This window comes from Corvus cornix, chromosome 2, assembly GCF_000738735.6.
Source record: "Corvus cornix cornix isolate S_Up_H32 chromosome 2, ASM73873v5, whole genome shotgun sequence".
Lineage (NCBI taxonomy): Eukaryota > Metazoa > Chordata > Aves > Passeriformes > Corvidae > Corvus > Corvus cornix.
Window position 1 is genome coordinate 141,649,123 of NC_046333.1, and position 25,376 is coordinate 141,674,498.

General features: G+C 44.8%; 1 protein-coding gene across 1 annotated transcript in view; it reads right to left on the reverse strand.

Moving 5' to 3' along the window:
* The window catches only part of SNTB1 (syntrophin beta 1), a 110,252-nt gene extending 98,633 nt beyond the window's left edge, over positions 1-11,619 (reverse strand). The window contains exon 1 of the mRNA XM_039549923.1: positions 11,054-11,619. Coding sequence (XP_039405857.1) covers positions 11,054-11,576 — 523 coding nt within the window. The 5' untranslated portion in view covers positions 11,577-11,619. The remainder of the gene's footprint in view (positions 1-11,053) is intronic.
* Positions 11,620-25,376: the final 13,757 nt, after the last annotated feature.

Here is a 25,376-nt window from a genome sequence, read left to right on the forward strand (position 1 = left end):
AAGATCAAATGTAAATGTCTTACAGGAATCCATATAATGTATCACTTGTGACTTCTCTACTGGAAGCGTATCTGTCTTGGCTCATACCAAATATACATCCTTATCCACTTCATACAGTGTACATATTGATAGAAAAGTAATAGAACAAAGTGATTAAGGAGAACAGCATATCTCAATTTTCCAAAGAACTGAATAAATACGTGCACTTACTCAAACGAACTATTTATTTTAACAAAATGGGAACAAAGTACTACATTGAGTTGGTCAAAACTTTTTGGCTATGAAAATTTCCTGTGATAAACATGATGTGACTGCAAAGATTTTCTATGAGGAGATGGTACATTGGGTAGCTCTCTGCTATTCCACACAGAAAATTCTACTTATAAAAAGTTTAAATGCAAGTTCAAATCAGCCTTTTGAAAGAAATTTGCTTAATTTTTAGATATAAAATGCCATTTCAAAGTAAAACATCATAAAAGTTCCCACAGAAACCTGTGTGTTTTCAAGTTAGCCCTTCCTTTCCTCCCTCAAAAACCAGAAGGTATTTGCTCCTCAGTCTTTTGTTAAGAGAGTGAACCCTGAAACTTCTCTAAGGTCTTAATACTATTTATGCACATAGACAAAAAGCTCTGGCAGTACTTGAACGAAAACTCAAGCATTAAATACTAACATTTCTCAGTATGCCTAGAAGAAAAGCTCAATACATATATAAAACAAGATCAACACAGAATGATCCTAGCAATGGAGTCCTTACACTGGCAAAGCCCAGAATCAATTTTGGGTTATTTTTATTGGGTGTAATTTATAGTATGTTCAGACTCACTATTTATTTCCTCAAAACTTCATAAACAAAGTGCTGCTCTTTTGATAGTCTAACCCACACGTTTATTAAAATAGATGTAACAGAGTGAAAGGGAAACATAAAACTAACAGAGGATCATTTTTAGTTTCAGGGATATTTTACATGCCATCTCTTAGAACTTCAATTTATGGCTCTCCTTAATGGAGGCTTTCAGGGTTGATTTTAATGTGTTAAGTGGAAATTCAACTGGTTTGTTACTGCAATGCTTTCTTTATAACCTGTCCTCACACATCACCTAGGTCTGGTTTATTTATACAGGCAGCTGTTCGCTGAACGACAGGGAGCTTCTTAAAACTAGCTGCTTTCACTTGCATTCTTCCTGTATTAAAATGTTATTTGCTTTTATGGCCTTTTTTGGCCTGACACTTCTCCACCATTTCACAAACATAAAAAAGACTGAAGTTACCATGACGTTTTCTACCTCTTTCAAGGCAGGAATAGAGATTTCCTCCCCAGAGCTAGATGAGAGCTGTGTCTTAAAAAACATCCCAAGTGCATCAGCCTGCAACCCAACCACTACTCCTGCAAAGAAAAGGGTAACAAAAGCCACGAGAGCAACAGTGGCTTCAAGCTTATTAGCTAAAGCATCTGCAGCACCTTTTGGGCTTTCATCAGGTTTAAGTGTTGCTTGTGTCACTCCTCACCACTGTGCTCAGGACTTCAAAAATTTGGGCTATGTTAACTGTTTGACTGGCCATTTACCTGAGCTTCTAAAATCTAGATGAATTTAATTTGGGCAAAACGCAGTAATAACACCTGGAGCTCTTAAAGAAGAGCCTGTTGTCATCATCACTGAAGTCATTCCAGTTTGAAGCTTGCTTCCCTTCTCTTGGAGTAAGCACATCTTCCTGACTCTAGTATGACAGAGCTCACAAACAGCCACATCCCCAGCTCTGGAAAAGTCTTCCCAGCGGTGAGATACAGAGTCAGAATCACAGAACTGTTAAGGCTGGAAGAGACCACTGGTGGGGTCATCTGGTCCAACCTTCCTCCTTAAGCAGGATCTTCCCAGAGCACATTGCACAGGGTTACATCCGGACTGTTCCTGAATATCTCCAGTGAGGGAGACTCCACAACCTTGCCAGTGTTGAGCTGGAACAGCCCACCATGACATGCTAAAAACAGAGACACCCAATGGACAACAGGCATCAGGTCAGCCTCTCCAGACCTGGCAAAGCCCCAGCAGCCTAAAGTTTCCATACTGGCCCTAAGCACACATGAAGGTCAAGCACCAGACAAGGAATACCTGTTGATGGGACTGTTCATTACAGAAGTATGTATATAAATACATCTTATGGTCTGTGTCTGTGTCTCTCTGCCCAAGTATGTATTTATGTGGTAGGAATCCTGCTGGGTCTCTACAGACACTTCTCCATCCCAGCCACCCATCACTCATGGGGGAGGAAGCTGGGTACGAGGAAAGTTCTATCACTGCATGAGACAGGACAAGTAGGTTAAAAGGGACAGGTAGTTACCAGGAAGAATGTGTTCTTTGGAAAATAATTGTAATTTAGAAACCTTTTTCTGTTCACAGCATCCTCCACAAAAAAACCCCATCGAAATAAACAAAAATCAAAAAAACCCACACAAACAAACAAACCAACCAAATAATAATCCCCCAAACCAGACAAAATAAATCAAACAAAAAAACTCACGAAGAAATCAAGCAGCAGGTACTCAAGGCAAAGCCTGCTCACTTTATTCCTGAAAAATACTTCTGAACATCCAATAATTAAATACCTTGTTTGGCTTCACATCAGCAAGAGCAGGATCCTTCTGGCTTCTACCTGGGAAGAGTAAGACCAAAGGGAATCTGCCTGCTATAAGAGAAGTCCCATCTGCCACGACAATCCTGCCACTCCCTCTGCTAGCTTTGTCTTTCCAGGCTGTTTCATGGGGACTAAAGCCCAAAGCCCAGGATAAACAGATTAAACTTTCACTGTCTCAGTTAAAACTATTAGCTTAAAGCAGCCTCATAAGATACATGCTGGATAACTCTAAACCTCTCCAGCATCTTCACACAGCTGTCTCTTGCTCCCCTTGCAGAATCAAAGCCAATGGCAGTTTAAACACGTCAGTATAGTAAATCATCCTGGAAATAGCTATTCTTGAAATAATTCAGACTAAAGTGGAGATATGTTATTTCCATGGTGTAGCTTTCCATGCTCTCTCATAACTTCTTGATTATGTTAAATTAAGCCAAAATAGGTACTGCACCAGCCGTATATGCCTATGGCAAAAGGAACATAAAGCTTAACTAATGGTCCCATTTCTCTGAAAGGGCACATGAGGCTGATAAATATTCCCAAGAGGTCATGTTATCTGTTGAAGCAAATCAGGTAAGTTGTGTCTCCTTTGCCAGAATCTGATCCTGGCTTTTTACATTTTATTTTTTTGTTATATTTCTAGCTTTCCGACACTTGGGAAAAAATTCTGTTTCTCAGGTACTTACACCATACCATTTTTCAGTCTGCCATTAAAGTGACCAGAAGCTGTTCATACAGATGCACACACACACATTACTCACCTGTGTGCTGCCTTGAAGTTGCCTCACTGTTCAAATACATGTCATCTTCAGAAGGAAATATCCCAGAACAGAGAGGAATAAACAGCCACAGCTTTAGTTCTGGTGACTTCTAGAGCTGCGCCAACAAGCACAGCTTACAACAGTTCAGCAAAAACCTGTGTACCATTTTTAGAAGGAGTGTGCTGTATGTTAATTATTTCTAATCAGAGACAGTTTTTCCACATCTACTTTTCTGGCTCACTTCCTTACGATTAAAAACTCCATTTTACCCAACAGTACAATACAGATGTGCTGCTTTGGCAGTGACCTACTTTGTTGTGCCCTTCGCATACGTGCAGCAAAGCCATAACCAGTTCAGTAGTTCAAGCTCTAGACAGACAAAATTAAAGCCAGACTGAACAGAAGTATACAGTAGCAGCAGTCAGAAACCCGTATCTGCCAAAGAGTTATGTGGAAATTATGTCCTTTAATTGAATTTATGTGAAGGAACAAACTTAACCTAAGAGCAAGGCAATATCTAGTGTTGAAGCAATCTGATGAACTAGTCACAGCTGATTAAACCTTTTTTAAGCAAGTTTGTTAACTTACGTTCTGGAAAAAATTATGTTTTGATTGCTAACTGAATGATGAACAAACCAATTTTGTTTTCCCAACTTCTCCTGCAAGCAAACTTTTGTGTCCTAGTTCATTACTCAGTGTTGCTGAACTCTGAGATGTTGCAAGATGCTGGATGTCATAATTTCAATTAATCCTCTCTCCCAGAAGCGTAAGGTAAAGAAGGCTGAGCTATTAACCATCTTTCAAAGCCCAGAGATATGTCTCATAGAGCAGCTTTCCTGGTCCTGCAAAATAGCAGCTGACACAGTTATTTAAGAGCATGAAGGAGGCTCACAACACACCTTCCAACACGTAGCATGAATGACAAGCAGCACTCCATGCTTTCTACATACTTCATAGTCTCTCACAGACTTCTCAAGCCCAAATCTGCCATGTCTCACCTTGAACATCTTCAAACTGCCTCCTTGCTAGCAGTGACACTCCTCAAGGCATGTACCAAATGCTGCCACTCCCCTGATGCTCCTTCCCATCTCTACAACAAACTTTGTGCCTCTGCCAAAACAAGACAATTTATTCCTCCTATTCTGAGCCCTAGCTCTTTCCCAATCTGCCATAACAGTACAGTGCTCTCCCTGATTGCTCCAAGAACAGATGTCCTGGCAAAGACCCTTAGCACAGGCACACCTTATGCTGGCAGAAGTATTCTTCTCTGCTCGATAGTTTAAGGTTTGAAGAGGTGACACAGTTGAGCCAAGTGAAGCCCACCTCACAGCAGCTACAGCTGCTGTAGGGACACCATCGTGGGGCTGGAAGGGGCTAAAAGAAGACCCTGGCTCACCTCCCCCCACCATGTCAAGGTCAGCAAAGCTGTGTTCTATGGGCTGCTCAGAAACTCTATATGATAAGCAGCTAAAAGAATTTTTGCACATTCTAGAAATACTGCTACCACCCCTTCTTCACCAAGTATTTTTCTGACATGCTTGTAGAATTGTTTCAGACTTGGAAAACCAGAGTCTTCCATGATGTACTGGGACAGCTTTGTTCCCATCACATTTTGTTCACTTATGCTATTGGTCTCTTGAACCACTGTTTCCTTCAATTTCCCTTCTACTAAAGTAGCTGTATCAATTCTAACAAGTAGCCATGGCAACATAATCTTGCAGAATAAAGGAAAAAATAATCCTATGATCAGAAATCTAAATTAGAGAAATGGAATGGAAATAATGTGTTCTTAAAGCCTGGAAGCAGAGTGACTACTGGTACAGGTTACAAACAGATGGAGCAAACTCTCCAATACTTACAAACTCTGAATGAACACAAATAGATGCTATACTTACAGCCAAATTTACAGATAAATTACTAGCAGGGCAAGTTCCACACCATGTATTATAAAAACAGTGAGATTAAGAGACTAAAAAAAAGCTAAAAATCGTTTCCAGCTTATACCTAAAACCATCCATCTATTGGGATCAGCACCTGAGCTGGGCTGTCCCAAATCCAAACTGTTTGAATTACAGACACTCCTCATCAGCTCCCTCAGAACAGACATGCAGTGAGTATTTCTGACCCAAACCCAGTGGGCAGCAGGGGTGGAAAGAGGCCAGTGCCATTTCACATCACCTGTGTGAAAATGCCTTCCTGGGAGGGTGGAATTGGCCTTCAGTGAACAGGCACCTGCCCTAACAAAATTAAGACACAAACATTGTTTTATTAACCATAGCAGAAGCCTTCAGCTTTCAGTTTTACTCTCACGGTTTAAAGATTCTTCAAGGAGTTATATCAAGATTTCAATTTAATTTTCACAAAGAAATTACTACTGGGATTTTAAAACATGTTTTTTTCTTTTCTAATGATACTTGTATAATCTCTATGTGCAATTGAATCCCAGGTCTCTAGACATATTTAATCTTCTAAGCATCCTTAAGGAGATGGTAGTCAATTGCTTCTATAGGGCTTAGTATATGATTTCCAGGGTGTGTGGGTTGACAGGGCACCCTGCACTGGGTCCAAATAAACTCACCAATGTGTTGCCCACAACTGCCCTATTTTCCTCAGTGTAACTGAGAAAGAGGACTCATACAAGAATTACTGCAAAGAGGATGTACTGATTTTTATCTGTGAAAGGTGATACAGGCTGTCTGGACTGCTAAATTAGCGTGTAATCTAATCAATGAAAAACACATCAAGTGTTGCCACTCAACCTTCCCCATCAGCTGCAGGCATCTGAAATAATCAAAACTGAGATTCTCAGGAACTGCTTAGACATGGAACTCTTAGAGTAAGATTACCTGCACCTTTCCCTTTCAATTTCACTTTCAAACTTTTGTGTGCCATGACATGAGTCATGAAACGTACAGCTTCTAAATACAAAGCATTTCCCTAACTGCATATTTACTGGCACAAAAAAACCCCCCAACCTCCTCCCTGCCCCCCTCAAAAAAAGATAAAGTGTTTTGTCCATTCATATACCGGAAGTGTAAAGAATAGCTATGCATACAATTTGCAATCACTGAGATTTACAGCCCTGACCTGACTGTAGTAAGTAGTTATGTCACACACACACTTATTAAGTGCCCTGCGCTTCATTTTTCCTCTATACTTGCAGGAGACACACTTTTTGGATACATACTGTATTTTGTTATCCCTCAGAAATCTCCTGTTATCACTACTTTACTGAGAGAAACATGAAAACAAAGATAAGATCGAAAATTACTGCCAACAAGAAGCCCATACCTAATTTTACACTATTTCAACATGTAATTTACACAGATAGGATTGCTTTGCTTCACCTAGAGAAAATTTAAAAAGGGTAGGAAGGGGAGAATCCTTACAATTCTTACAGAAATACTGTTTGGAAAATAATACACGTTACTACAGTACACACTGCTTCGTGCTTATTCTTACATTGCTTTAAAGCTGTGTATTAGTCTCAAGGGAGCCACAGAAGATGACTATAGTCTACTGTCCATATGCTGAAATTCACTGTGCAGGGGGCTGCCTCACTGTGGGAAATTTATACAAACCCAGGAAGGTTGCCAATGCCACTTCTCCATGGACCTTGCAATTGTGTTAACTGGGAATCATTCAAAACCAATAAAACTCTAACAGCACTAAGAAGATGCTCCTTTTCCCACTACCTACCTTCCACCACCATCATCACTAGCTCACCCACACACATTAAACAAGTAAGGGAAAAATACCCTGCAGACAGATAGCAAAAGTCACTAATGCAGTTTTTTTTTTCTTCACATCCCAATACAGCATCATGCAGGGGGGTCCTGTTTGACATTAGCACAGGCTACTTCAATTTTTCCTTTTTTTCACTGAACACATAGAGAATACAAGTAAAGCACAACCAGCTTGGTTACAGAGCATGCCAAGTGACTGCTCTTATCCAGGATGCTTTGATAAAAACAAACACCTTTTGTGTCTTGAGAGTCACTTGAATGTAATGTGCTTTACACAGCATGAGAGGGGCTGCTTGTTTTTCCAAAGTGCTTATTTAAGAAGCCCAAATTTAACACAACCACAGGGAAATTATATGTACAAACAATAGCTATCAGGGAAATTTTAGCTTCCTTCCACACCTGCAAATATGTATTGTACAAGGAGGCTGCCTTGTCTCTCACATAGGGAAATTCTCTCTGCTCGTGAACGCTGGTGAGAAGCCCCATCCTGCTGTTCTGAACAACTGAGAAGCCACCCAGGGATGACAAGCCCAACATCAGGGCCACCCCCACCCCTGCTCCCTCTACCTGCTTTGCTCCCCACACCCACACCGTGATAGAAAGCTCACAGGAAATTAAACCCTGCAGGCAGAAGTGGTCCATCCCTGCAGATGAGGAGACAGAATGATTTCTATGGTCTCAAGTCCTTCCTCACCATCACCTCCATCTCCTCTTGAATCTTCTGCCTTACAGCTCCCCCTATGCAGTATCACCTGTCGCCTTGTTTCCTTTACATTTATCAAATTCTACTGGATTTAAGGCACCCTGGCCAGCTCCACAGACCACACCTATAAGAAGGAACTTCAGCTTAGTAGGTGAATTATACAAGTGAAGACTGATGTCCTTCAGAGATGGAAAATGAGAAGACAGAACAACCCAGCACGGCTATTAAATTTGTTAAAATAGCACCTCTCCTACTGAGCTTTACAGCTGTGCCCCCCCACACCCACACAGCTACTGCAGCTACGCCACCCCTAACCCTTCAGCGAATCTCTTTCCACCAGCTCAGAGACAGTGATCAATGCAGCAAAAGGGGCAAGTGTTAAAATGAAGCACTGCATGATCCCTTCTCTTCACAGACCTTCCTCCTCTGGGCACCCACCCGGGTGCCAGCCCTGCCTCCTACACAGGGTGAAGAGGCCAGGGGAGGGATTTTCCGCTCCCTTCCTCCCTGCACAGGAATGCAGGAGAGGCTACAGTTTAGTGCTGAGCTGGTAAATGCCTCATTTCACTGAGCAAGCAGTTTTAGGCAGGACACTATATAACAAGCAGGCTCTGGCACTCTGATGTTGGGAGTATTGAGCATACGTATCTTCCCTGCCATAACCTCTAGGAAATACTCAATAGTAAGACCCTTTCCAGGAATGCACAATGCATTGGGCAATACTCAGAGCCCTGCTGCACCATGAAAGGTGTTTCTTGTGCTTTACACCTTACCATGCCCTTGCAAATTCGGCTTTCCTGGGCTGGAAGTCACAAACAAATCTCCCTCAAAATGTAAATCTTACATTTTGACCCTGGAAACACATGCTGGCTTTGTTCTGTGAGTTGGAGAAAGAGTCCAGAGAGAAGCTCCGCAAGGGTCTTGCCCTGCCCCACCACTGACTGCTTTTTGTCATATGTAGCTCTCTAAGAAGTCAGGAAATGGCAAATACCTATTGTCTGGAAAGAAAGGAAAATCAAGTGTTGCCCTTCTATACTTTAAAGGGTAAAAAGAACTTTTGGATTTTCCTTCCTTTAGTAATAAAAATACCATTTTAGACTGCTGCTGAAGAATGAGCTTCAAAGTGGGCAGTAGAATCACAGAGAATTGTTTTAAGCTGCCTGTTTACATAAGCCATTCATGTAGAGTGGGTCCCCGCTGAAGGGAGCAGCCCTCCCGGGCAATGCTGGAGCCAACGCTTGGTTTGGTTACTCTGCTGAAATAGCAAGAGAAAGGCAGGACAAAATACTGAGTGCAGTGTCAGAATATTCTAACTTTACATAGGGATGACTATTGAAATAGACTCTCGTTTTACAAATTACAAATTCAATTGCAGAAACAGCTACTGAGGCACCTCAGCACGGAGCAAAGAAATGCAAGGTAGCTGTGATGTCAGGAGTGAAGGAGGGTGCTTAGAGTCCCCACCGAAACCGCTTCATCTTCACTCCTAGCCAGGAAGAAAACCGAGGGGTTTTAAAGGCTCGTGCAGCAGCACCGTGGCCCAGGTGCTGTTGCTGCAGGCACTACACAGAGGGAGGGAGGCTGTTGCAAGCACTATATACATTACTCATTAGGTCACAGCACAGCTCAGCCATTACCTGGTCTGCACCCCGGAAAGCCCTTAAACTCCATAAAAAAATCAGTGATAAAAATTAGATGCAACAGTCTCACTTCAGACTGCCCGGAGAAGTTCATACTAATGCTTCAGAGGTATATCTGTAATCAAGTCAGCTGCAGTGAGGGAAGACAAGATGCACTTCGGTCCTGCAGGTATTGCAGGGCACAGAGGGAGAGGAGACACAACCGTCCTCAGTTTCTTAAATCCTCATGGAGCACTAACTCCTCCAGTTTTCACTGTCACGTGGACAACAAGAGTTTCTCAGCACACACTACTGCGGAATACATTTTCTCACCTTCTCTCCCTTTCAAACTTTTTCTGTAACTTTATGCCATAGTTGGTTGCTCACGGCTGATCCTTGGCTGCACCTCCCAGCCGGCAGCAGCACCTCCTTTGCTCCTCAAAATAACCACCAAAAAGACACACGTGAAGGTGCGGTACCGAGAGGGCTACAGGTACAGTGAGGTGGGAGTGCCCGTGGCTCGCAGGAAAGCGATGGCACAGGGGAAGGCAGCGCTGCAGCATGCCTCAGATGCCATTGACCTCCGGTTAAATTAACTTCTGGGCAAATATGTAATCACTTTATCAAACACACGCCAAGGGCATTTCTGAAGCTGTTCATTCTCTCAGGTGGAGCGAGTAAATTAGTCCTTGTGAGAAGACAGGGACTGAACGCCTGTGCACTCCTCTCTCCTCATGAACTCGCGGTCTGGGGGAACCTGGCTCTGCTTCTACTTGTTCCCCCCAACATCCGTCCCGTTCGGGGAAGACACCCTCCCTCTACGTCTCCTCCACGCACACCAGCGTCTGCTCCTTTCTCTGGGCTCAATTTCTAAGGCTAGTTTTTACGAAACTGTTTCAGTCACCTTTGAGAAAGGAAAAGGCGCTGCTTTGCAGGGATGGCCAATGAGTCCGTGAGGCACCGCCAGCTTCATTTAAACCCTTCTGCCCCCACCCCCCATCCCTGGTCGGGAGTAGGGTGGAGAAGGAGGAACTGAAGAGACGGTGGCGTCGGGCGTTTCGAGATGACGAGGGCGAAGTCACCCAAGCCATTCCTCTAATGCCAGGAGAGGGGGGGGGGGGGGTCCTTTACCTCTTTAACCCATCCTCTCACAGTACCAAACTCTCCCCACTTTCCTTGGGCTGAAAAGATGCAAATACGTCCTGACGGCAGATCCAGAAGACCCCTCACCCTGGAGGAGGCTCGGTCAGGCTCCCACCGGGAGCCTCAGCCCAGGAGCGGACCCCTGCGGAGGCTCCACCGACCGCGCACGGACGGGGCTGTGGGGAGACAGAAGGGCCGAAAGTTCAAGCCCGTCTCCCCGGCATCCCGCTTGCCCCTTCCTGAGGGGCTGTGTCCACAACACATGCGGTCAGGCGTCCCGGCGCGGGGTACGAGGTGTGAACTCTGTCCGCTGGAAAGACGCCCGGAGGAGCAGCACGGGACGCGCGGGGTCACCCCTCGCCTCCAGCTGGGCTCCGCCGCCTCTCGGGCTGCCGAGCCGCCCCGCCCCACAGCCCCCCGCTCCGGGGCGCGCACAGCCGGACCTCCCCCTACCTTCCAGCAGCACCTCCTTGCCGGCCCGTTTGAGCGCCTGCACCGCCTCGTCGTGAGTGGCATCCCGCAGGTCGGTGCCGTTCACGGCCAGGATGGCATCACCCACGTAGAGGGCCTGGGTCTGGTCGGCCGCCAGCCCCTTGAAGATTTTGCTGATGAGGATGGGCATCTTGTTCTCCTTGCCCCCCTTGATGCTGATGCCCAGTCCGCCCAGCTCCTGCTTCAGCACCTTCACGCACCGCTTCTTGTTGGAGATGGCCTCGGGCACCTGCTCGGGGGGGTCGGTGAAGGCGGTGCGCACCGCCGCCGGCCCCCCGCCGCCCTCGGCCCCGCGGCACGCCGTCCCATCGCCGCCCAGCCCGTTGTGGGCCGCGCCGTCGGGGCGCTCCTCGCCGCTCAGCACCAGCGCCTCGCCGCCCAAGTTGGCCAGCACTTTGTGCCAGCGCTCCCGCACCAAAACTTCCAGCCAGCCGCTGCGCTGCGCCCGGCCGCCCCCGCCGCCGCCCGCCGCCGCTACCGCCATCTTAGGAGCATGCTGGAAGCGCCGAGTGACGGCACCCCCGGCACGGCACAGCGCGGCGGCACCGGACTTCAGCCGGGGGGCGGCAGCTCCCGGCGCGGCGGGGTGGGGCGAGGAGCCGCGGCCGCCCCCCCGGGGCCGCGCCGGGGCGGGCGCACCTGGCGGCGCCGCCCGCGGGCGGAGTGGGACGGGGGTGTCCCGCCCCTCCCGCGGGGACACGGCGCGGGACGCCCCTCGCTGAGCCGCGGCTCCCCTCGAGCCCGGGCTGCGACGGCATCTGGCGGTGCCAGCCCCGGCAGCTGCCGTCTGCAGCGGGGTGTAGCGGGGAGCTGAAGGAAACCAACGGCAGGGAAGAGAAGGAAAACCCAGCTCTGTTTTTTTTTTTTTTTTCCCAGGGATTTTTTCTATAAAGTGAATTAAAACTAACGGGTGGCCCCAAGGTACTTACAGTTCAGCTGTATGGAAGTAGAATACGAGTTATTTCACGACTTTGTAGGATGGAGGTATTAAGTGCTTGTAACGGATACTTTTGCACATTTTGTAATTGTTTTCTATGCCATTTGGTTACAAATTTTAAAGGCTTGTGGAGGCTACATTTCCCATTTTGCAGTTTTTCCCATGCTCCCTTCCCCCCGAGGAAACAATGGGTGCCTGACAAGGGGCTCGAAGCTCCAGCTCGGGCATCAGAGGAGGCAACGCTTTCACATTGCCTTTTGGCAATAGCTGCAGTTTGAAGGTGTCCCCAGCAGGCCTGGAGGTGCTGCCCCACAGCATGTACAGACACAAAGCACCTCCAGGACTGCCTTTGTTTCTGCTCCTTGCAGAGCAGCTCTGCCTCCTTCCTAAGCTGGAATGAAAGCTCCAGTGGTTCCGGACCGTTTGGTGTATGTATGAACAACACTTTGTGGAGGCTGGGATAGCTGTAGAAGTTATTAAGTCCCAATCATTTCAGACATGTGAGTCATGTGGGCCCCTAAGTGCCGCATCTTGTTCCTTTTTAAAGTGATGCCTTTCATTTCTGACACTGGGGGTTTGCTTCCAGCTACACCTACATGTCCCAGGTTAATGTGGGCTGGGCAACTTGGGACTCACCTCCTCAGCGTGGGGTGGGACCTACACATGGGATCATCCTCAGACAAGTTTGTCTTGGTCTAGTAGGTCTCTCAGACCATGCTGCTTGCACTAAGCTACATTAAGCTACACTTTCCCTTCCCTCCAAAAGGCAGCAGAAGGAGGCCTCAACCCTGGTTCATCTGCAGCCTCACCCAGGCTGCACTCTGGTCCCTCCTCCCCAGTAGGAATGCAACCCTGCACCTACAGAGAGTGGGAATCCACAGGCAATGGGTTATTTAAGGATAATGGGTGGGTGGAGAAAAAGCAGACGGAAGAGAGATCTCTTCATTTCTCATGTTAATCAATGCAAGGTAAAAAGCTATAATTAAGTTTTCAGGGCTGTGAATCCAGAGTGAAAAGAAGCATGTCCCGCTAAACCTGAACAAGGCACCTAATCCATATACAGGAGTAGGCTGCAACACACCCTTTTCTCCAGCTGATTCCTGCCTTGCTGATTTCGGTAGCTCAGTACAATACCCTGGATGTTTGGGTTGGTGGGTTTTTGTAGGTCCCATTCCCAGGTACAAAGCATAGTTAATGAATGTGCTCCTTCAGTTCCAGCAGCTTCAGGTAGGTGAGAGAGGATGGAAGGGAAAGGATGGGCTTGCAAAAATCAGGTATGACAGTGCCAGTTGTCATAGTGCTCACATTCCTGTGTAGCTTCAAGCCCAAGTGACCATGCCAAGTTATAAAATCAGACATCTGTTTCCCAAGCGATCAGCTCTTACCAATTATTTCATGTTTCTTCTTCATGAATTAATAAAGGATCAGTGCTGCTGCTAATGGAAATGTATCTTTTTAAAGTAGTTTCAGAAAACTTACAAGGAAGAGATATACAGGTGGTTTCTGTCCTGTTGTGCAAAAGTAATAGAGAAAGGAAAGTAAATGTTTAATGCCTCACACTTCTTCAACACGCTGTGTGTTTGGGCCACGTTTGCTGAGTGTGTCTGGTGCTCCAGTGGGATTCCCATGGAACTCGCTCATTTAGACACTTGCACTTTATGCTTCTGAGAGCTGTGCTTGTTCCAGCTATTTTCCTTTCCCATTCCAACAGAGGTAAATAATAAAGTTTTCCAGGGCCAGCATCTGAGATATGGATCCCTGGTACAAAAAAGACTTTATAGCAGCCTTCACTGCTTCTTCCTTCCCCTTTCTGCCCACCTTGGATCTGTAAAGAAAACTGAGGTGGTGTTTTAGTCTTGAAAATAAAGTTAGTGTAAGAGATGCTAAGGCAGAGGCCCAAGGCAAGCAGTGTCCCAGATTGTCTTTTCTCTTGGAGACACTGCAGTTGATACCTGATGTCTGTGTTCCCTGTCCTGGGAGCGCAGGCTTGTAATTGGGTTTCTGTACCCTGAGTCTTTTTGTACCCCAAGAGCAACTTTAGGCTGCTGAATTGAGGATGAGAAAGAAAAGGTGTCTTGAGACTTCTCTGCTTGTACCCCTGCCAACATTATTGTCCTCAGTCCTGCCTCAGGTCTGCCAATCACACCTCCAGGGGTAGTATCTGAAATTTGGGTTTATGCAGCAGGAGCAGAAACAGAAGATAAAAAAGGTGTTTTATTTGGGTGTTCAGCTGTTGGATGCTCAGTTTTGCCAGTGTCAGCTGCTGGTCCCTAATGGTTTCCAGGGCATAGTAGAAAGCAAATTCCTAATTTCAACTACAAACTTTTCCTGACAGTGTTGTTTCTGACATGATCTGTAAATACCCACACTGCAGTTGCAGGGTTCAGTGTGACTCTCTGCAAGGAAGCTGGGATGTGTGGTGGGATGGGCAAAGAACTCAATACTTCCAAGCTTCCATCTCTAATCACCAGAAAGGCTTTCAGCACAGACAAAGCTTAGCAAAACTCTCTCTCCATCAGCTGTCCTTCTGAAAGAGTTTGCTGTGAAAAAAGGAGTCTTTCAAACAAGCCAAATAATAATTTTTCGATTTTTGTATTTTAGCAGTGCTTAAATGCTTGAATTAGATTAGTGTCCCTTTCACTCCTGCTGTATAAACAAATTGCTAGGCAAGATAATGCTAATAGCTGCTGTTGACCTGCAGGGGCCTATGGGCTCAGCTAAAGTCAAGGGCCTAAATGGAAGAAGCAGTTCAGTGAACTGGAAAAAGTCAGGGCATTGAAAAACACAGAAGCTGCTTCCCAGGACAAGGAGCACCAAAGCATGTCCAGGTCATAAAGTGCAGCAAGAATTGCCTGGGTGTCCAAGCAAGATCAAGGGATTTGGGGTCTGTGCGTGCAAGAACAAAAATACAAGGAAAACTGTGCAGAAAGGGTCGTGGGTATGGCACTGGGGATGTTCTTGAGGCTCAGCTTCACTACAGAGGCTACGGGAGACAGAATGAGGACACTGCCTGTTATTGGGGGGTTTGCCCCCTCTTTTAAGGCAAAGAGGTCAGTGCTCACATCTTATGTAAATAAACTGTCCTTCTGATAGCAAAATCATTGCAAGGCCACATATGCAAGCTCACCACTCAGACAGGGGAACATAGCTCCCACTCCCCTCACAGACAGAGAAGGTAAGGACACAAGAGAACCTTTCCACAGCTCTGGCTTCTTTATGACTGTCTGTGCTTTTCTATAGCAGAGGTGTAATTTTTGAAGGACTTTTGGGACATGCTCAAACCCTTATAGTATCTCATTCTTCTTCCTTTTTTGCATTATCAGTGTTACAACAGCTCAAAGCCAGCTCAGCCAAAACTCCTTTAGATTGGAAACAACAGGACTGTGATCCTTGAACATGTTTCAGATGGTGGAGGTTGGACAAAGTCAGGTCTGGATAATGACATTCCCATCTTGTTACCCTGACACCGACCAGCTCAGCAGACGGATCTGGATAGGAAGGAAGTCCAGTGTCGGACGGCCAGTGCTGGAAACCCGACAAGTAATGAGAAAGTTGGAAGGGAGTTCAGCTCCTTCAGTGATCCCAGACACTGCAGCAGCCAAGTTTAAGTTCCTTTCTGAGGAATATGCCTGAACTACTCATTCCCCCATGGCAGCCCCTCCTATGTCTATGCCTGATGGGATGCAGCAGGGCAAGCTCCAGTGCTGATGCAGATGTCCCTGTTTCATGGTGGGGGGACATCACACATGGCCTGTGTCACGCCTTCCAACAGGCATTGCTGGTGGAGGGCAGGCAGCCCACCTAATCCCCAGGAGTAATCCTCCCTTCCTCAGTGCTGAGGGAGCCTGCTTGCTTTAAAGTCAGCATTCAGTAATCATTGCTCATTGGTGCTGGTGGGGGTTATGAAGATGTCAAGAATGCCTGAAGATCTTTATAACCTGGAGGTTGCATTATGGTTTGTTTTCCAAATTACAAGAGCATTTGTTTTTCTTTTCCTAGTTTGAAGTTATCCAGGTTTTTCCACACATCATGGCATTTGAAAATAAAATGAATGCATAACTGTTTTCCAGCAAATGCTTTATGCATTCAGTCTTTCAAAGCAGAAAGCTACTTGTGTGTACATGAACGAAGTATGTGTGTGAAATCTGTATGTGCACCTACCTGAGTCACATGTTAACTAGGCAAACTGAGCAAATGTTCCCACAGCCATGGAGTTATGGGCCAGGATGCAAATGAACGTCTCCCTTCTGCAAATACAGCTCTGGCACAAGTTAATGCAGAAGCGGGTGCCAGAAGTGTTCAGGTCTCTTGTGCACACAGATCTGAGTCTAGCTCCTTCTACCATTAAAATTACTTTAAAATAGACAGGATCAAGCTCAGAACTCTAGAAACTTTTGCCTTGACTTTAAGAAATGTTATGAAAGAATTCAAATTCTAAATTCAAAAGACTCTGAAAATAAAGTTTCATAGCTACATTGTTTACACTATAGCAGAGTTTTTCCTGGTTTTATGTCCTTCACTTGCTTTGCAGGTCTCTGTCAGTGCATTAGTTTCTTAACTTTTTCATTCCAAGTTACTTTGATCCTGCAATTTCTTGAATTAGTTTCTTAGCTCTTGCATACTGATCTCCCTTCACTCTGCAAGCTAAGGACAGGATGTTTTAAATGCCAAGATCAGAGGTTTGCATTGCAGTAATTCTTGAACATATAATAAATAATCAAAAAGGTGCTGGAACTCCAGATATCATGCAACATGTATGAGCTCTGGTTTTCATTTTCATCAGAAACAGGTTAATCTGGCTGGGTGTCAAAACCACAAAAGCATTTTTTACCATCTTGTTCTTTCCTGGTCTTAACCTAGTGTTTTTTTAATGTTGTAGAAGTGAGATGTTCCGTGTGGTACAACCTTGTGATCCTGACCTGACAGCCCAATGATTTCATGCCCATGTCCTCAACCTGACCAATCCTGTACGTTTCTGCAAGTCTCACTTGGTGGTGCCCCACCTTCCACTCCTCTCCTGCCATGGTGCCTGTGAAACACACTGTCCACAAGGTCTTTGGACTTTTCCTGCCCTGGGATCCCCTGTGATATTTACTTCTCCTGCAGTATTCACCAGACATCTGTGCCTGAAGCCTGCTGCCCACAGAAGGAGAGAGCCTGGCTGCTGTGCAGGTGCCAGAAGTGTTTGTTTCCTTTGTGGAAAGTAGTTCAGCTAGGAAAGCTAGTTTGCTCCAGCGGTACCCTGTCACAGGTGAAATAAGGTCATTGTCCCCCTTTACATGCAACTCCCAAGGCTGTAAATCAACCTATTACAGTGGTGAGAAACAGAGATGGTTTGTTCGGACAGAAGGGAAATGAAGAGAGGAGTCTGCAATTTGGAAACAGGCTGTTCTCCAAGATTGGTCCTGCAGAGATGATGCTGAGCTCACACTGTGACTTCAGCAGAAGTTTGTCTCCAAGGGGCATCCCCAAGCCCAAGAGAGGAAAGTGTCATGGCCCTCCTGGTTACCAAAGAAGAGCTCTCTAGGAGCCCTCCAGGACCTCAGCAAGGCTCCCCTACCTGCCTGTCCTCGTGGGAGTAGCAATTTGATACTCCAAGTAGGAGAGATTCTCTGTGCTGCAGAAGCACCTGGCTTTCTCACTGCCATCACCAGAGATGGCAAGGAGCTCAGGCAGCCCCTTCAAGCCCTGCACCGTGGCAGTGAGTGTGAGCTGCAAACCAGAAACTGGGGTCTTGCTCCCTCCCATGGCAGGGCAGACTTGTTCAGAGGGGAAGTAGTGGATTTCCCAAGAAACACCTTGTGCTGCACAGAAAGCCTGCTTCACCAAGGGACAAGAGAGTACTGAACTGTCAGTGGAATGCTCACCTCCAGGTCTTCTGTAATACTGTTATATTATTTTGCATGTGTGTGTGGCATTGCCTTTGTTTGTTTGTTTGTTTGTTTCAGTGTTGAGCTCTGCAATGGCTTAGTTGCATCTCTTGCTTCAGGTGATATCTGTGTTAGTTGTCTTCTCACAGCATTGTAAATCAGGTGTAAGTCTAGGGAGGGCAAGGGAACACTGATCTCAGAGAAATGAGAATCAGCCTCACTGTATTTTTCATTCTTGGATGGTTCTCTTGTGCTCTAGAAATAAGACACAAAGGATCTACAGTTAATCAAGATGGGAAGGAACCATCGCATTTGGGGGATTAATGACAGACCAAATTATAAGGCAGGTCTAGGAGGAAATGTTGGAAGTGTGTTCTTATTTTAGTGTAATCTGACTGAGTTAGCTTTCCATTGTCAGGAATCACCTGAAAGAAATGTAGGGGCAGACTCAAGCAAGGCAGGGCAGGAGCAGATCCTTTACACACATTTGCTGCCATGACTGTAAAGTGGACCACAGTTCTTTGTAAAACCAGATACTTCTATTGGAGGTAAACCCACCATATTTACAAATCACAGACAAAGTTGCTTCAAGTTCCATTTTAAGAATCTGTGAAGGTATTTGACACTGAAAACTAAGTGGCACTGCTTATGTGACATTTAAGCATCCTTTGTTAATCCCACCTGGTGTACAGTGCATTCTAGGACAGATGTTTGAGCCCTTTTCCCATCCTTCTGAAAGATTCATCAAGACAGGTTTTTGGTTGGTTGGTTGTGGATTGTCTTTATGTCAGTATTTTCCTGTGTATAAGCCCTGGCCTGCAAGCTCTGACAGCCACTGTTGATGGACAAATCCTTGTTTTTTATCCTAGCTCTCTATCCATTAATGGATACAATAATACTGAATTTCTTTTTAAAGTACCTTAACTTTCTTTAATGGAAATTATCATATGAGCTACACAATGGCACTTCTCAATATTCAGGATGAAATTAAAGGGTGAAAAAATCACAGAGGATGCAGGAACCTCTAGATGTAGTATCTTCTTCACCACGCAGTACTGCCAAACCACATCCCCTTTACGTCTTCCACACTGTGCACACTCTCAGTGGTGTGATGAGGGAACAGACTGCCCTGCCCCACCCTACCCTACCCTACCCTACCCTATCCTACCCCACCCTATCCATACTGTGGACCCGTCACTGTGGCCACTGCCACTGCTTCTGCCCAAAGAGTCTAGCTAGCTGGAAAGCTCTTGGTGGTTGGAGCTTTTTAGTACATGACTAATAGATGTGACATACTAACCAGATTTATTTTTGTATTTTTAACCCAGAACTAATATCTACTCCAGAATTAAAACCCATATTTAGTTTGGAACACATTGACTAATCTTCTGGAATAGACTGAATCCTTTTTAAAATTGGTATTATAATGAAAGCGAATTTTTTGCATCTTTTTATAAGGAGTTTGGTCTTTTGGTAGGTGATATTGGTTAGACTGTGCTGAAACACACTTAATGGAAAACTTAATTTCAAAGACTGGGTGGGCTTTGAAATATTGGGGTTTTATTTAGCATGTATATAGTATAAATTAAAAATAGGTTGTTAAAATGAAGGTAGTAACAGAAATTGCACAATGTGTTTAACAATTGGTGGGATAGTCAGCACAGTTATTTAGCCAAGTATACTTCCTCTGGGAATCTGGTTCTACCACATATAATTAGATGAAAAACAGTGGGGAGAAGGGGGTGATTTTAGCAAAATATGCTTTTTTATGCTAATGCAAATACAGAATAACTTTCTCACTAGATTTGAACTGAGACAAATAAGCATGAGCCTCTGAAATCCAGCACCAAGAACACACAGGAGGGTAACTCTGGACTGCTTCCCAGTTGCCTACAGCAACTCTGATTTTTTCTGGGTGGCAATCCATTATTAAAACATAACAGTAAAAGCAAGATTGCTGTACATTTACTATAAAAGTAAAAATGAATTCATGATAACAGTGATAAGCTTGTATAATTGTAGTATATACTTGGCCAGAGAACACAAAATTCCTAAAGACAGTGCTGTTTTGAGCCTATGGGAATGAATTTATTTTTTTAATCCAGACTCTTTCATGTTGTTTTAAGGCTGGGTTAGAATAAATGTAGGGAATTGCAACAAGCAGAGCTGGGAGCAGTGTGGAAAAACAACTCTAGCCTCATGGAAGAGCCCATGTGGTGATCAATACCACTAGTCCAAGGCAGTGGAGGGTGAGTCCTGAGGTTTAGTGTTAGGGCCTGGAGAAGCACTTGAATGGGGACATGCACCACATTCTGCAGAGTGAAGATCCACTTGTTGGTCAGTAGTCAAATGTCTGACTCCTGCTAGTCTTTCAAGCTCTCCCCTGCTCAGTCTGAGGGTGACAGCTACAGCTTACTGAAAACCAACATTATTTGGTGGCAGAATTTTTTTTTTTTTAGCATTTTGTTCATACAATACTGCATTCCAGTTCCGTTCACTGCCAGGAAAATCTCTGGGCCCCCTGTTGTGGCAGCAGTTGTGAAATCAGTGTGAACATTTATAGATCTAAACAGCTGTAAATGCTCTCTTACAAACCAGACACCACCAGCTCCTAAAGACCCAAGACTCACATAATTTTGCATGCCCTTCTGCAGACAGGCCAGCAGCTTTGAGCGTTCATGTCTCACTGACATTTGCAGGGCTCCCATGGTCCCTGGGGCAGTAATGAACCAGAAGGTCTGGATGGGGATAACCGTAGAGCTCTAAGGCTTCAAGCCTTGAACATCTGCACAACAAATGTGAGACATCTGTTGTCTCATGGAGAGTGTTTGTTTCCTTAAGAAAATCTCTATCTTACTGGGCTCTTGGCTTAGGGTAATGCTCGCGTGGGAAATCACGTCTCTTGGATGGGATGTGTGTCTCACTATCCACATGGCAAATGAAGTGGTTGTTGTGAGGGTCCCTCCAACAGTGTCTTCTCCTGGATCAGGTCTTCTTCCTGAATCACCATCCTGCTCAGTTCCTTCAGTCCAGCTGTGTTGCAGTCCTATACAATCTACTACAGATTTTCTTAAACCATAAGCAAAACATCCCCTGTTTACCTTTACGGTGTGCAGAAGGCTGTTCTGCATGACCTTTTCTGCTACTGCAGGAAAAATTTCTAGTGAGTAGTTAGAAGTATCTCATCAATGTGTAAGTTTGTCAGTTCTGCAGCAGGTACTGCTTGGGGAAGTCCCTAGCACAGCCAAATTTGCCATCCCATATAAGAACACATCAACACATTCAATAGTGTCTATAAAATGATCTAGGTACAGCAGCATCTGCCAGGGGGAATCTCTGGGTCTGTTCAAAATTCCCATAAGTAATCCCATCTAATTCCTCCTGAAGGAATTAGCCAAAGACTTTACTGTGAGGATGTCCAGGAGCTCAGGCAATCACCTGGTCTGAGATCAGTCCCTTGTGTCACCTCTGCAGAGACTACCTGAGACCTCTGGGACCACCCAGGGAACCAAGGTCTAAATGTGCAGGGTGTGCACCCAGATGCAGCCCTGACACCAGCAGCACCATAGTAGTAGCTATAGGACACACTTGAATGTCTATAACTTAAATTCCATTGCTCACAAGCACATAGGGCTTCTGGCTCCATTGCAGGAGGTCTGGAAATCTGGCATTTTAAATTGCTTCCAAGTCACAAATGAAACCCTAGGACAAGAACCAGAGATTCTGGAAGCAAGACTCTGTCTCTGCACTCTCTTTTAGGTCAGTTTTAGTGGCAAACTCAAGACAAAAATCTCTGTTTCCATCATTTTGCTGCAAGAGTTTCTTGGGGGTTGTTTTTAAGACAACCTATTCAGTGTGTTTAAGAATGAGTTAGGAAAGGCAGGGAGACTATAAATGCATCTGTCCTGGTCACTGTACCACTTTTCAATTCTCTTTGAAGTCCAACTTTGGTTGTGGTGAACTGCCCTTGCATCTGGGCTCAGTGCATTAACATGTTTGAATAAGAAATGTGCCAGCTTTTGTTGAAACTCAGTAATTAAGAAACACGGAGGATTTATGCTTCTCTTCTGATCCTTGGAATTAGTCTTAGAAGGTTTTCCCCAGTAGAAAAAGAAAATTCAAGGTTCATACTAATTTTCTTGAAATAATACTTTGACTTCCAAGGGGCTTTGAAGGGAACATATCTGTCCAACAGATGAGTGCAGCAAAAGGGAGTATAAAATCTTAAATAAAGAAAATTCCCTTTCTGTGCTTTCCTGGCCTACAACACCATAATTTTTTTCCCCATACATCTTTGTATACAGCAGGTTTCCCTGTGTTGCCCATGATCACTTATTCATTAAAATTGCCTAAGTGCTGAGATACAGACTGGATGAATGGATGACAAGGGGGGTGGAAAATTAGATTATTAGTGATCCATGACCTGGAATATCTGTCAGCCAGTTACTAGTGGTGTATCTCAAGCATTTATGTTGAAGCCAACATTGTTTAATGTCTTTATTAATGGCACGTGGGGATAAAGTGCACTCTCAGTGAGTTTGTGGACAAGCAGTCAATAACCTGGAGAGCAGGGCTGCTATTCAGAGGGAGCTGGACAAGCTGGAGAGGTGAGCTGACAGGTGCTCGTGAGGTTCAGCAAATGTCAGTGCACTTTCCTGCAACTGGACCAGAATAACCCACTGCACCGGTACAGGCTGGGGGCCGACTAGGGAGAAGCTTCGCAGGAAAGACCTGGGAGTCTAGCTGGAGTGTGTCCTTGTAACAATGTCATCATGGGCTGTGTTACCAAAACAGTAGCCAGCAGGAGGAAAGTGATTTCTAGCCTCTTTAATTAGCATCTTTAACACTGCATCTGGAGCATTGTGACCAGTTTTGGGCTCCCCAGAGCAAGCAAAACATTAACAAACCAGAGTAAGTCCCACAGAGATTCACTGAGATGGTCAGGGGCTGAAGCATTTGTTGTAAGAGGAGAAAATGAGAGAGTTGGGCTTGTTCAGCCTGGAGAAGGCTCAGGGAGTTCTTAATGCAGTTTACAGCCCCCCGATAGGAGGATGTAGAGTAGACACATACAGACTCCTCTTGGGGTGCCCATGGAAGTGATGGGCACAACTTGAAATGTGGGAAATTGATGTAAGGATTCCTAAGGGGCAGGGTGGAAACCCAGCAAGGATGGTCAAATATTTAAACAGTGATCCAGAAAGATTGTGAATCTACATCCTTGTAGATACTGTAGATATCAACTGGACAGAGCCCTGAGCGAGCTGCACTGGCCCTAGCCCTGCTCTGAACAGAAGGCTGGACTAGACACCTCCAGCAGTTCTGTGATTTTGTGACTCTGACTTAGCTGAAGGGAAGATAGAGCCAGGAAAGACCTGTGCTTTCCTAGCCATGTCAGCTTGTTCTCTGCAGACAGCAGGACAGCAGAGCACACTCCAGTGCACTTCCGCTGTGTCTCTCCTATTTTTAGCAAATACTGGAAAATGAGTAAGTGATAGATACAACCACACTGATTGCCTGTCAACGCTGTTTAGTGACGTGGATCTAACTGACATCCCACTGAAGTGCATTGTAAGATTCCCACTCATATAATGGGATTTGATAAGGGTCCCATAAAAACAGTAGGATTAAAAAAAGCTGCAGCATTAGAGGCAGAAGTCATAGTAGCTCATACAGAACTTTCTCCTGACCTTTCCCAGCGTTCCATCAGATACACACACACTTGTTCCCACACACATGCAACCTTCTTTGTGGTATCTGTAGTTCTGTACTGTAAATCCTACAGTGCTAAAATTAATTAAAAGGGAGATGCATATGTACTGTCAATAAGAGAATGAGACTCTGTTCATTACAGACAAAAATGTTTTAAATCTTCAAGAACACCATGGGAAAGCTGGAAGGTTGAGGCTATAAAAGATACGAAGTGATTAAAGAATATTGGTTGTGTCAACCTGTGTTGTTTCATGATACTCCTAATTCAGAACAGAGTGTAGTTAGTCAGGTGTGATTAACTTCTTCAGGGATCTGACAGGTTACTATGTTTGGTAGCAAGAACCAACTAACCAATCAGCAGAAACGTGCCATTACCTGAAAGAATGTGATCCTTTGATTCTCCTCTGCTGTGTCTTTTGTTCCTTGAGTAGAAGAGTAATATAAAGGGCTTTGCACAGAATAACATAAAGAAGAATTATGCCTTACATTACATTCTTGGCAGGAAAAGGACAGCTTGGGGAGGGGTTTCATTAATGCCCTGATCTCTGCAGGAAGCCTGGCGGGGAGGAAGGGAAGATCAGCGAATACAATCAGACATTTGTTAGGTGAAATGGGACCTATGAGCGTATGAGAGGCTGCGCGTTCATTCAGACAATGCAGTAAAATAAACAGAGTGTGACAGCAAGAGATGAATGGTAAGTTAATTATATTCACATTTACAAGATTTCAATGGCAATATTTTCTGAACAATGGTCCCTATTGATGCTACAAGTGCTTACACATTGTGCCTGCTGCTTGCTGAACAGACACGACACTATTCGAGCAGCTGTATTCTCTAATTGGAAAAGGGAAGTTTCCAAAAATGATGAAAGGCTTTATCTCATCCATGATGCAACTGTTTGGAATCTAACTCATTTTGGTGCCTGATTTTTTTTTCGTCCTAATTGGCATCTCTTAGATTTTTTCTGTCAAGTGGCAGAGCAACCAGAGGCCAAACTTTATTAACTTCAAATTTAATACTTCAGTATTTTATCACTAGTGCTTATCAGAATAACAAAATAAACAGTAGTTTTGTCTACATTAGAAGGAGTTTGCTGTTTTGAGCAGGCCATTTAGATATACATCTCCTTTGCCTTTATAAACTGTGTCTCCACTAAGAGGATTTGCATGTCTACATGGTTCAACTGATTGGCAAACTTCCCCTGGTGCATACAAGGTCCCTGTACACTTTCTTATTCTAAGACAGTACTTGGCCATAATGAAATACTTGGGAAATAAGGGAGGGGAGTGAGAAGAACAAAAAAAAGAAGTCCAATCTCCCGTGAAATAACTTATTACTTGTGTTATTAAAGGACATTCTATACAAATATAGAATGCTGTTTGGGGGTATGAATTCTTCATGCTTTTAAACAACATAGTTCTTGCCAGCAAAAACTTTAGCCATAAACATGACAAACCTCTGTCTTGAACTCTGAGCCAAGTTTAACACACCTCTCTGTCTTAAAGGCCAATTTTTACACCATTTGACAAGAAAAGCAAATTCACATTACCTCCTGTGTGTTTGCTTGCTTGCTATCTGTACACCAAGTTGCCTGATTTTCTCCACATTTTATGCAAAAATCGGCCCCTCCCTGGCCACAGGGACAGCAGGCTGCTGTAAGCAGGTCCAGGTGCTGGCTGACATCTGGAAAAACACTGGGTCATTTCTAGTCTGGGATCTAAAAATCACCAATCAGAGCTCCAGTCTCTTCCCTCATCTCTTCATTTT